Source organism: Nansenia antarctica, assembly GCF_963989245.1.
Source record: "Nansenia antarctica genome assembly, chromosome: 17".
Taxonomy (NCBI): Eukaryota; Metazoa; Chordata; class Actinopteri; order Argentiniformes; family Microstomatidae; genus Nansenia; species Nansenia antarctica.
This window is the reverse complement of record NC_137687.1, coordinates 15403839-15417883: the sequence shown is the minus strand read 5'-3', so window position 1 is coordinate 15417883 and position 14045 is coordinate 15403839. Positions and strand designations below refer to the sequence as shown.

Sequence of the window (14045 nt, the reverse complement as noted above, 5' to 3'; positions counted from 1 at the left end):
AAGACTTTTCACTTTTTTTTTCACTGGGCGTTGCTTGTTTTCCCCGCTTCTCAGCCCAAAATCTAGATATACTTGCAGTATACAGAGTAGATAGTCGTACAAAGACACTTAGATTTAGATTTAGTAATATAATAATTAATTAGACCCCTATACTTTCTTTTATTTATTTTTTGGTTTCTTTTTATTTTACTACTCGATCTTTTTAGTTTGTAAAGTGTCTTTGAGTGTCTGGGGCATGGGATAAGTGACAGAAAGACAGAGCATAGAAATAGATGGGTAGAGGGAGGTAGACATGATATCTGTCAACAGTTAATAGTTACCAATAGCTATCGAGTAGAGCGATGTGAGTGGGTATAGAAATAGATTACGCAGAACTGGTTGAACAGAAAAACAGCAACCAAGTAGCCTTGAGCAGAGTGGTATGTTAGAAGAGTGGCGCCAATCAGAATCAGAATCAGAAGACTTTTATTGCCATGACATGTGAACATGTTAGGAATTTGGTTTGGAACAATGGAGCACGGTTTACAGCAGGACAGGTGCAAGACAGGACAAGACAGTGCAAACCAACATCAAAGTGCAAGAGTCATAATTAATATAAATATAAAGTGCAGAGATCAAGTGTTCAAGTGTTCATATCCAGACAGTCCAGTGGGGGTGGAGGGAGGGTAGATAGATAGGGGGTCAGGTCGGGGGGGGGGCCAGCGGCATTTAGGAGCCGGATGGCTGTGGGGAAAAAGCTGTTTGTATGTCGGGCCTTCACAGTTTTTAGGGACCGCACCCTCCTGCCTGAGGGGAGCGGGGCGAAGAGACCGTGTCCTGGGTGTGCGGGGTCAGCCATGATCTTCCTGGCCCTCCCCAAAGCCCTACTTTTAAACAGGGCCTCAAGGGGGGGCAAAGGGCAGCCAATCACCCTCTCCGCCGAGCGTATCACCCGCTGCAGCTTGGCCTTGTCCTTGGCCGCTGCAGCGGGGAACCAGATGATGATGGCGGAGGTGACGATGGACTCAATGATGGCCGTGTAGAAGATCACCAGCGTGGTCTTAGGAAGGTGGAATTTCCTGAGCTGCCTCAGGAAAAACAGTCTCTTCTGGGCCTTTTTTGTGAGGGCGTCGATGTGAGGCCCCCACTTCAAGTCCCGAGAGACTGTCACCCCAAGGAAGCGGCATGACTCCACTGTGGTGACTGGAGTGCCTCCCAGTATGATTGGAGAGGGAGGGGGTGGGTTCCTCCTGAAGTCCACTATCAGCTCCACTGTCTTAAGAGCATTCAGCTCTAGGTTGTTCCGGGTGCACCAGGAGACCACCAAGTCAATCTCGCTCCTGTAAGCAGATTCATCCCCCCTGGAGATGAGCCCTACCAGGGTGGTATCGTCCGCGAACTTGAGGAGCTTGACCGACTGGTGGCTGGAGGTACAGCAGTTGGTGTAGAGGGAAAACAGGAGGGGAGACAGGACGCAGCCCTGCGGGGAACCGGTGCTGATGGTCCTCAGCTCAGAGATGGACATGAGCTTCAAATAGTTCCACATAGCTTCCTGGTTATACTGTCCTGATTTACTCAATATTTACTTTTTATTGGACTAACAACCAGTTGTCAGGCAACATGCTCTGTTGGTATCATGTAAAGGAACTATGGTGTTTGGGCCAATAGAAAGTTGACCCCTTCATTGGTACCACTCTTCTTCATAGAACACTCTGACCTAGAGCAAGTACCTGACCTGTGAACAGCTTCCAAATGCAAATGCCACACTTGGAATCAACACAGACCTTTTACCTGCTTAATTGATTAACAAATAATGAAGGAATAGTCCACACTGGCCCATGAAACAGCTTTTGAGTCATTTGTCCAATTACTTTTGGTCCCTTGAAAAAGAGGGAGCTACAGAGCTGTAATTCCTAAACCCTTCCTTCAATTTGGATGTGAATACCCTTACCCTAAAGCTGAGAGTCTGCACTTTAAACCCATATTCATTATATAACTGTAACTGGAAAATGTTTTGGTAAACAGCTAAAATAAAAATAAATCTGTCTGTGTCCAAATATATATGGACCTAACTGTACACATATGTTTAACTCGGTTACACCAGTACATACATTCTGTGCCCCCCACCACCATCCAAGTTGCCCATCCGTATGTTAGACCATAGACCGTTACCGTGGTAACCGGGTGTCAAGCTTGTTAGCTAGCCAACAAACAAACGTCAAACGGCCAGAACAGAAAAAAAACTATTAATGTTATGGCTTAGATATTCAGATGTGGAGTGACAGTGTGAAGAGATGAACATGTTGATGTAAGATATCTGTGTATTGTTAAATCTGTAGAAACAGGCAAACATGTTTTGTGTTTTTCACGTTTTCCACGTGGTCTTGTCTTGTCAGAGAAAGGGCTGCCAGTTCCCGTGTCTCAGTGGTGCTCTTAGACCTGTCGGACACGTGTATATAGTCCTGGTTGACTTTGCCTACAGCAAGCACACTAATTACTGACTTTTGTAATGAAATCTCACATAAAATTGGAAATGAAGTCTCACATACATTTTTTTAGCACGCTTTTATTGAAAAGATAGAACTTCTGGCATGTGTGTGTGTGTCATTCAAACACTTTTAGTTTTTTTCAAACACCATATAAATATGCCAAGTAACCCAAAAATATGTTAACGAATTAAATGTGCTAACCCAAACCCTAAGCCTAAACATTTAAAGAAGGTAACTTTGGACTTCTTCTTCTCCTCTCTCTTTTCTTCTCTCTTTTCTTTTCTTTCTCTAACCCTAACCCAATAAACGTTTTAACCCAAAGCCTAACCCTAACACTAACCCAAAGCCTAACCCTAAACATTTAAGATTTTTGGACTTCTTCTCCTCCTCTCTCTTCTCTTCCCACACGGCGTCCAACTCGTCGCCAACCAACGTCAGGTCGTCCAGCTCCTCCTTCCTCTTTGTTAGAGCCTGGTCCTCTACCTGCTGCAGCTTGGCCTGGTCCTCTACCTGCTGCAGCATGGTCTGGGAAAGCGAGAGCTGCTGACGAGAGGTGACCAGGTCCGTCTTCAGCGCGTCAACCTCCGCCCTGCTCCTCTCCTCAGCCTCAGCGGTGAGCAGATTGGTGGCTGTGAGGGAGGCCTTCTCCTTCCCCCACCGGTCTCTGTCCTCCTGGAGCTTCGTGCAGGCCTCATCCCTGCTCTTCTCCAGGTCCAGCAGGGCAGCAGCTCTGGTGAGGACCAGAGCCTCAGCTGCCTCACTCTCCAGGGCCCTGACGTTGGCCTGGCTCCTCTCCTCCTGCTCCATGACGTGGACTTTTTGTTGGAGGTCTCTCTCTCTCAGTCTGCTTTCCTCCGCCTTTTCAGCTGCCGCCAGCTTGTCCTCCAGGGCCTCACTCTGCAGGGCCTTGATCTGGTCCTCTGCCTCCCTGGCGGCGTCGGTGGTCTCCAGGAGGGTCGCCCTGACCTCCGTCAGGCTCCCCTCAGGCTCTCGCTGGGCAGCGAGGGCCTGGCTCCTCTCCTTCTCCAGGTCAGAGATGTTGTGGAGGAGGCTGCCCCTCTCTTGCTCCATATCGTGGAGGAGGCCTTTCTCTCTCCGTCGGCCCTCCTCCACCTCCGCCCTGCTCCTCTCCTCAGCCTCAGCGGTGAGCAGGTTGGCGGCTGTGAGGGAGGCCTTCTCCTTCCCCCACCGGTCTCTGTCCTCCTGGAGCTTCGTGCAGGCCTCATCCCTGCTCTTCTCCAGGTCCAGCAGGGCAGCAGCTCTGGTGAGGACCAGAGCCTCAGCTGCCTCACTCTCCAGGGCCCTGACGTTGGCCTGGCTCCTCTCCTCCTGCTCCATGACGTGGACTTTTTGTTGGAGGTCTCTCTCTCTCAGTCTGCTTTCCTCCGCCTTTTCAGCTGCCGCCAGCTTGTCCTCCAGGGCCTCACTCTGCAGGGCCTTGATCTGGTCCTCTGCCTCCCTGGCGGCGTCGGTGGTCTCCAGGAGGGTCGCCCTGACCTCGGTCAGGCTCCCCTCAGTCTCTCGCTGGGCAGCGAGGGCCTGGCTCCTCTCCTTCTCCAGGTCAGAGATGTTGTGGAGGAGGCTGCCCCTCTCTTGCTCCATATCGTGGAGGAGGCCTTTCTCTCTCCGTCGGCCCTCCTCCACCTCCGCCCTGCTCCTCTCCTCAGCCTCAGCGGTGAGCAGGTTGGCGGCTGTGAGGGAGGCCTTCTCCTTCCCCCACCGGTCTCTGTCCTCCTGGAGCTTCGTGCAGGCCTCATCCCTGCTCTTCTCCAGGTCCAGCAGGGCAGCAGCTCTGGTGAGGACCAGAGCCTCAGCTGCCTCACTCTTCAGGGCCCTGACGTTGGCCTGGCTCCTCTCCTCCTGCTCCATGACGTGGACTTTTTGTTGGAGGTCTCTCTCTCTCAGTCTGCTTTCCTCCGCCTTTTCAGCTGCCGCCAGCTTGTCCTCCAGGGCCTCACTCTGCAGGGCCTTGATCTGGTCCTCTGCCTCCCTGGCGGCGTCGGTGGTCTCCAGGAGGGTCGCCCTGACCTCGGTCAGGCTCCCCTCAGTCTCTCGCTGGGCAGCGAGGGCCTGGCTCCTCTCCTTCTCCAGGTCAGAGATGTTGTGGAGGAGGCTGCCCCTCTCTTGCTCCATATCGTGGAGGAGGCCTTTCTCTCTCTGTCGGCCCTCCTCCACCTCCTCCCTCGCTCTCTCCAACTCCGCCTTTGCCAGAGCGCTGCTGGCCTTCTCCGCCTCCAGCTCAGAGTCCTTGGCCTCCAGCTCAGAGTCCTTGGCCTCCAGCTCAGAGTCCTTGGCCTCCACCACGGCCCTCCATTTCTCCTTCTCCTCCTCCAGCTTCCTCTGAGCGCTCCCTCTCATGACTACGATATAAGAAACGGAAGGAAGAGAATATGAAATTACGTATTTTATATTTATATATTATTATTATTATAGAATGACTTGTCCCCTATGAGTTCATGGATGTCTGTGAGGCTGTTTGAACTTCAAACGTGACTGACGTATAGATATTGCGCGACATTGTGATCGAAGCATCAGTTGTAAGTAAGTAAGTAAGTAAGTAAGTAACGTGCCAAGTAAGTAAGTAAGTAAGTAACGTGCCAACGTGCCAAAAATCTGTATCCTTGTTGTATTTCTACCTTCCTAAATGATGGCTAGGACGTTGGGTTATAAAGCAAGCTTTCAAACAATAAACGAGTTATTGGATGTTCACTTTAATTCTGGACGTTACAATTTGCATTTCTCAAAAACAGTTACAGAATTACCGATTGTCGATCCAAACAGAATTATATGGTGCCTATCTTTTCCATTCATTTGGAGTTGAAGCATGTACAGCAGGGTTCGAGTTATGTGGGAGCCAATGGGAGCTGAGCTCCCATAAGGAAGGTCTGAGCTCCCATGAAAGCAGTAAAATCATACATCTGTCAGGGTCGCTAATAATACATTACCACAACCATTATTTGATCAAAAATGTCAATGTAATGAGTATTATTTATATTTATTTATATGAGAAATATTCTAAAATAAACATGTTTTCCAAAAGAACTACGCGCACCAGCATTAATCTCCTGTGAATGACAGTAGGCCTTTGACTGCCTGCACTTTACCACCAAGACACTATGGGGCGCAGTAGAATATTGTGCAACAGCAGAATATGATCGTTGAGCGCTTGCGAACGTGAAAACACGATTATTGAGAAGAAAACATTCAGTAGCTAGCTATCATGCCGCCCCAAAAAAGGCCACTGCTTCCGACCGAGTCGACAAGCCTGGAAAGTTTCGTGTTTTCATCCAAGAAACCAAACTTGAATTCAGCTGCCCTGTTATGACACCTAACGTTGAAACTGTTGAAATAGCAGAGCTCGAACAAAACCAAGTGCTTCCGAAGAAAGTAGCAGAACTCACCTTCCAGTATGTATAAGGAGACAGCTAGTTCGTTCAGAGCAGCTTATACTGTCGCTAAAGAAAGGATGCCTTATACAAAACTGAATCCAATTATGAAACTTAATGAGATGAATGGCGCGACAGTTGGCCCCTGCTCACCGATCATTCATGTGCCCAGATTGTAGCACATTGCACAAGAGATGAAACAAATTCATTTCTAATGTCAAATCACTTGATTCCCGTAGTAGCATAACATTAGATGAAAGCACAATTCATGGACGAGCATACATGATTATTTATGTCAGGTGCGATGTCACTGGAAATGGAGATGTGGACAATGTGTCGTGCTAACAGGAAAAGTGAATGGACTGTATAGCAAAAACAACAAAATTATTGGCAGAGATACCCGTGACTATCACTTATAGCTGTTGTTTCATGTGGTGCTGTTGATGTGGTGAAATGAGTAGCCTATGGCTAATTAAAACTTGTAAGTCCCAACGCTGTGTGGGCATGATTCGCGCGCGTGCATGAGAACATTTCGCACTGTTATTTTGGAGACCCCCACAAAGCTCAGTTTATAACACGAACCCTGGTAGAGGCACTTCTTTTCTAGCTCCTTATCGTGGAGCAGGCCTTTCTCTCTCTGTCGGCCCTCCTCCACCTCCTCCCTCGCTCTCTCCAACTCCGCCTTTGCCAGAGCGCTGCTGGCCTTCTCCGCCTCCAGCTCAGAGTCCTTGGCCTCCAGCTCAGAGTCCTTGGCCTCCACCACGGCCCTCCATTTCTCCTTCTCCTCCTCCAGCTTCCTCTGAGCGCTCCTGCTCATGACTACGATATAAGAAACGGAAGGAAGAGAATATAAAATTACGTATTTTATATTTATATATTATTATTATAGAATGACTTGTCCCCTATGAGTTCATGGATGACTGTGAGGCTGTTTGAACTTCAAAAGTGACTGACGTATAGATATTGCGCGACATTGTGATCGAAGCATCAGTTGTAAGTAAGTAAGTAAGTAAGTAAGTAACGTGCCAAGTAAGTAAGTAAGTAAGTAACGTGCCAACGTGCCAAAAATCTGTATCCTTGTTGTATTTCTACCTTCCTAAATGATGGCTAGGACGTCGGGTTATAAAGCAAAAGCTTCTTTATATTAAAAAAATCTGTTGGCATACACTTTTGAGCACTTTCAAACAATAAACAAGTTATTGGATGTTCACTTTAATTCTGGACGTTACAATTTGCATTTCTCAAAAACCAACAAACTAAACAGTCAACTTCTATGATGTCTTGCCGCAAGGCCTTCTGGGACCAATTACAGTTAATCATGTAACCTATAAAGTTAATCATGTAACCTATAAAGTTAAGACAATCTAATACAGGCGGGCCGTCAAGCCCATAGACTTTTACTTGTCAAGGCAAACTTTTAAAGCGAAAATCTGTAATTCAAGACTCTCTGGTAGCTTACACACAAAACCCACATTGATCTCTACTCCACACACACACACACACACACACACACACACACACACACCTCTGGGTTGGTCCCCCGCGAACGCACGCACGCACGCACACGCACACACACACACACACACACACACACACACACACACACATACACACACCTCTGGGTTGATCCTCCGGGCTGGCTGCTCCCTGGGCCTTGTTGTTGTCGTGCAATTCATTTTCAAGCTGCCAAGCAGACTGGAAATTGAAGACATCTCCCTGGTTCTTCTTCTTAGTTGGCATTTCTACAAACAACTGAACAAGGAAGAGAATGTGAAATGACGTATTTATATATTTATATATTATTATTCTAGAATGACTTGTCCCCTATGAGTTCATGGATGTCTGTGAGGCTGTTTGAACTTCAAAAGTGACTGACACGTTGATATTGCGCTGTGACATTGTGATTGAAGCATCAGTTGCATGTGCAACGTGCCAAAAAGCCATTTATCCTGTTCGTATTTCTACCTTCAAAAAATATGACTAGGACGTCGGCTTGTAAAGAAAAAGCTTCTTTATATAAGAATCTCTGTTGGCATACACTTTTGATCACTTTCAAACAATAAACGAGTTAGACATTGACACTCAGCGCGCGCGCACGCGCACACCCGCGCACACCCACACCCACATCCAGACCAGGGACGTGCCGTATAAGCAGGGTAAGCAGTGCTTACCCAACGAAAAAAGAAAAAAGGAAAATATTAAAATAAAAGTGCATGTTTGTTTTCATTAAAAGAGTCGTATTTTAGGTCCCAGGGCAGCAGGAGTCATTCATTTTGACGTTGCATTTTTAGCGCCACCTGTAGGAGTAAAGCACTCCCTACTCTGCTTTGCATATAAGCACTCCGCTCTCTGCTTTCCCTCGCGTCCATTCGAATGCGTGAAAATGTATTTTTTATTTTTTTCCAATGCCTCAGCCAGCTGTTTAATGTGACCAGGGTAAGCATGCTTACAGCCAATCAGAGTAGGTCTTTCATTCCGATAAGAGCTACTGATTGGCTCTTATCACTTTCAAGTTCACTTAACATTTCACCTCTCGCCCGGCAGAAAAGCTTATGCCAGCTAGCTCAAACGATCTAAATAATAATAATCAATAAGGATAACTTGCTTGATTTTGTGAATATGGACATTACTGTCAGCTACCTAAAGGGATTTCGTAGACTGGACTGGACTGGAAAAACACAACTATACTGGCTAAAGGCCGCCCGGCCGCTCGCTCACCGATGTTCACACACAGAAAGGGAGAGTCGCCAGCGGCTACAGCAAGCCTGGTATGAGCGGTTTATATGATGTATATGATTCGCGAGGCTGGTGGCGATCTGTGCTTGTTTATATGGTTTGAGTACTTTGAGAGGGAGGGTCTGTGATGTGATGTCAAGTGCCTGTGTGACAAAGTGTGAAAAGAAAGTGTGTTGTGTTTACTATGGAGGATGGAAACGGTGTGTGTCTGTGTTGTGCGTGTGCGTGTGCGATGTTGAAACTGGATTTCAGTAGGTTGGCTACTTGAAAAGATCTTTGAACAATGAGCACCCCTGATATAGTCGAAACTGGCAACTGTTTTTTTTGTTTTTGGTAATCTGATCACAAAGTGACACTACAGTTTATTAGCGGGTTCTAGGGCATCAAATTTGCATTTCCTTGAAACTGCGTTCACTGATAGCGTGTATGTGTAATTACGTGTATTTCTATATCTTATGCTTACCCAATCTAAAAGCTCACGGCACGTGCCTGATCCAGACCCACACACACACAATGCTCCATCTCCAAAGGCGCTTACCTTGTGATAGCGTGTTGATCCTTGTGATTACTGACATCAAACTGGCTCGATTTGAGGTCGATCACCTTTTAGAAGCCCACATTTTGGTTGTGACGTTATTATGCCATCTCGACTGTTGTGATTATGACGTCATCCGTCAGAGTTTTGTCTGCAGCCCAGCCTGGTCTCAGGAGCTCCAAAAAAAATGTTTAAGGGAAGGGAATGTATAATAGGCTCAATTTAAAATTTATAATTTAGATAATAATTTAGAAATTTCTGCTAATTTATTAAAGTTGAAACACAGAAATGCCTCATATGCATAAGTCTTCACATCCTTTGCTATGACACTCTTACAGTTCTTATTTATTTTATTTTATTTATTTATTTATTTTAAGCTATGCTTGCTAATTGAAAAGCAATAGGTGTTTGCCCATATGAGGAGTGTGATTGTGTGATTGGTGGTTTGAGTTTAGCATTCTGAATGGTAGTGTTTTCCATGTGAACATGAGATTTTATCAAGGAAGATTGTGCCAAATGTAGAGAATTGTATTTAGTGTTTTGTTAACTGTGTGGTTTAGACTTGCAAAATGAGTGATAAGCAAGAAATGTGTTTGTCATTGTGAAGCATTGGTGTGAGATAAAATACATAGCTTTTGGTCGTTGTGTTTGAGGTTCCGATGTTAAAGCGATAGAGAAAAACTGTAATTGTTTGCATCTTTCTATACCTCCCCTCTCTCATCTATTCATCCTCTCATCCATCTACCATTCATCCATCCATCCATCCAATCGACAAACCTCTCTCACTTCCTTTCAACAACCCAGAAAACCATCATCAACCCTGATAAAAGCTTTCTGATCCCCATTAAACATTTAAAATGATTAAAACAGTTAATAATGGGGATCAGAAAGCTTTTATCAGGGTTGATGATGGTTTTCTGGGTTGTTGAAAGGAAGTGAGAGAGGTTTGCCGATTGGATGGCTTTTTGATAGGTGGTTCTTCTGATTAAAACAGTTAAATTAGAGTTAGATCCACGTCACTTAGTTCAATTCACATGCCAATTGACATTTACACCACTGGATCACACTGCATAGACCAGTACCATAGACCAGTACACTCATAGACCAGTACACTCATAGACCAGTACACTGCATAGACCAGTACACTCATAGACCAGTACACTCATAGACCAGTACACTCATAGACCAGTACACTCAGACCAGTACCATAGACCAGTACACTCATAGACCAGTACACTCATAGACCAGTACACTGCATAGACCAGTACACTCATAGACCAGTACACTCATAGACCAGTACACTCATATACCAGTACCCTCATAGACCAGTACACTCATAGACCAGTACTCTCATAGACCAGTACACTCAGACCAGTACACTCATAGACCAGTACACTCATAGACCAGTACACTCATAGACCAGTACACTCATAGACCAGTACACTCATAGACCAGTACACTCATAGACCAGTACCATAGACCAGTACCATAGACCAGTACACTCATAGACCAGTACCATAGACCAGTACCATAGACCAGTACTCTCATAGACCAGTACACTCATAGACCAGTACCATAGACCAGTACTCTCATAGACCAGTACCATAGACCAGTACTCTCATAGACCAGTACACTCATAGACCAGTACACTCATAGACCAGTACCATAGACCAGTACACTCATAGACCAGTACACTCATAGACCAGTACCATAGACCAGTACACTCAGACCAGTACACTCATAGACCAGTACACTCATAGACCAGTACACTCATAGACCAGTACACTCATAGACCAGTACACTCCTGGACCAGTACCGATTTTGGTAGCGATCAGTTGAAAAATGTATGCATGATACACTAATCAAAACATTAATATAATATCCAAAATATTTAATGTAGGCATATTAAAACAGGTGTGAATACAGGTCACTTTGTTCAATTCCCATGGAACTTGTCATAGGCTTCAAGGACATCACCATCAAGGACATGAAGATGTTCGTTGTGTATCGACTTGGTGTTCACATGTAAAAAAATAAAAAATAAAATAAAAGAAGCAGTGGGTTTTGGGTAATATCACCAAGTGGCCAGAAGAGGGAGGCAGAGTCCATGAGTTGCCTGTAGACGTTGGTCTCTGTTCAGTTCACCTGACTCCTGCTAACTGTGAGTCAGTGTCAGTTATCCCCTTCCTTACCGAATACCCTGACCAAAACCAGCTGTCTATGTTGCCTAGCTTATTGATCTTAAGCCTTTTGACCCTAATGCAATTTGATAACCTTGATGATGAGGTGTACATTGCTGCTTGCAGCTATATTTAGGGCTTCAAGCCTGAAGGCATAACCCTATTGTAGGCTACTTTGTAGGATATTTGTAGGCTATTTTGTAGGAATTATTATATAGCACTCTGGCTATATCAGAAGAACCACCTATCAAAAAGCATACATATGCATATATCACCTATGTTCAAAAAGTAGACAAGGAAACACATGGGTACAGCAAACTTGCTGTACAGTGACACTAGGTGGTGACGCACCGTAGATGGAAATGTGTAGTCCCTCTCTAACATGGTTGTAATTTGTTCTATTTAACTAGATATTTAAGTGTTTTATATTATGCCAAATGTAAAACTGTATAATGTAAGATATATTTTAATGTTTGATATTTGTAATTTAAGTATGTTTTATATGTAAACGTTATTTGTAATGTATGTTTTAAATGTGGACCCCACTAAAAGTAGCTCATGCCTATGGGTATAGCTAATGGGGATCGTTCCAATAAATAAACAAATAAACCTATCAATAATGCTCTTTTGGTAAGGCATTGGTCCTTGTCATCACCTTTTGTCCCTGATGCAGTTTGATAGCCTAGGTGATGCTTACATGAATTGAACCCTGTTTCAAACCCTTAACATATTTAAATCTAAAAACCTCTGGAGCAGTTAGGTTTAAACACTAACACTCTATCTATGCCTTTTATCCATTAACTATTATCTTATTAAACATTTATCTTTTTACTTCTTATACCTGCAGCAGTTATGAGTTTTATGATCCATAATCCAAGCGCTATACATTTTCTGTAAATATAGGCTAAATGTGTTTGATTGGAAATTACAGTACAGTGATTGCATATGTGACACAGTCTGATTTTGGTCCGCATGTCGGCAACCGATCAAAATGTTCAGACTTTTCATTTGAAACATGGAACTACGTTTCAACGTTGTTGAGAATCACAACACAAACTCGCTAGTCAAGCCAAAATGATGCAACAAAATGGATTGGGTGAGTAATCCCCACTGCTACCTAGTTAACTATAACACTACTTTACATTGTTAGCAGGCTCACAAAACAAGCTGTGTTAGTTGACTAGCGATGTGTTGAAACGCTGAAATGTATTCAGATTTTTCGAAAGAAAAGTCCGATCATTACATCAGATCCCATGAGAACCAAATGATCAGAGTGTGTCACATGTGTTTTTTGTCCCAGCTGGACAATGATCCCACAACCGTAGCGTTTCAGCATCATGCTCTACCTCTAACGGGGCGGCTGATGGCTGAGTCGCCGTCTAATGATCACAAGGTTGGCAGATCAGCGGTTCGAGCCCCGGCTGGCTACATGTTGAAGTGTCCTTGGGCAAGACACTGAACCCCAAAATTGCTCCCAGTGAGCGGGCCGGCGCCTTGCATGGCAGCTTTCCGCCATTGGTGTGTGAATGTGTGTGAATGGGTGAACGAGAGGCCGTTGTAAAGCGCTTTGGAGCAGCAAAAAAGGCGCTATATAAGTGCAGTCCATTTCCCATCATGCTCTACCTACTGAGCCACAGAGGACCACCAGCTTCCCCCAGGCAGGACAACGGCAGGTCTGTCATTCCTTTGGGATATTGACTACCTTGCTTTAGGTGCCCTCTTATTTTTCATTCTCATCAGAGAGAGAGTACAGAATGAGAGTGAGAGGAGCTCCCTTCAGCTCATTTGAACCGTCTCTGGTTCCTGTATGTATAAGCTCTTCCATGTTGGACAAAAGCTCTTTATGTGGAGTGCTGCCAGGGGGCCCCAGGGGGCCACAGGGGGCTATTGTGGGCTGAGATGTGGGCGGCACCGGCCTCTTCTCTGAGTGTACTGAGTGCAGCATCCCTGTCCGACCCAGCTAGGCTCACCAGCTGTCCACTCGGAGGGCTTCCTGGGGTCCTCAACACGTGGACAAAGGCCGGCGCTCACACGCTCAGAAGGCCTTTAACACTACAACAGCCGTGCCTATTTTACCTACTAGTAGAGCCGCCCTGGGGGTCAAAACAGCTTTATACTATCTTATCCTGATGTGATTTTGAAAATGTAAGGATACTGGGTGGTAGAACGCACATATCTAGGAAAAGTCATGAAAGGAGGGTCCGATCGAGTGCAAAGATATATATTTTTTTATTACTCACAGGGGTCACCTCCCCAAAGGTAACCTCCCCAAAGGTAACCTCCCCAAAAGTAACCTCCCCAAAGGTAACCTGCCTAACCTCCCTAAAGGTAACCTCCCTAACCTCCCCAAAGGTAACCTCCCTAACCTCCCCAAAGGTAACCTCCCTAAAGGTAACCTCCCTAACCTCCCCTAAGGTAACCTCCCTAAAGGTAACCTCCCTAACCTCCCCAAAGGTAACCTCCCTAACCTCCCCAAAGGTAACCTCCCTAAAGGTAACCTCCCCAAAGGTAACCTCCCTAAAGGTAACCTCCCCAAAGGAAACCTCCCTAACCTCCCCAAAGGTAACCTCCCTAACCTCCCCAAAGGTAACCTCCCTAAAGGTAACCTCCCCAAAGGTAACCTCCCTAACCTCCCCAAAGGTAACCTCCATAAAGGTAACCTCCCCAAAGGTAACCTCCCCTAACCTCCCCAAAGGTAACCTCCCCTAACCTCCCCAAAGGTAACCTCCCCAACCTCCCC

At 45.6% G+C, this 14045-nt stretch overlaps 1 protein-coding gene across 1 annotated transcript in view; it reads left to right on the top strand.

Annotated features, from left to right (window-relative positions):
* Window positions 1-11609: 11609 nt before the first annotated feature.
* The window catches only part of tfdp2 (transcription factor Dp-2), a gene marked incomplete at both ends in the record, with an annotated part of 15522 nt that continues 13086 nt past the window's right edge, over window positions 11610-14045 (top strand). The window contains 3 exons of the mRNA XM_080547326.1: window positions 11610-11613; window positions 13760-13921; window positions 14026-14045. The exon at window positions 14026-14045 is cut by the window's right edge and continues 136 nt beyond it. Of these exons, the coding sequence (XP_080403452.1) occupies window positions 11610-11613; window positions 13760-13921; window positions 14026-14045 (186 nt within the window). The remainder of the gene's footprint in view (window positions 11614-13759; window positions 13922-14025) is intronic.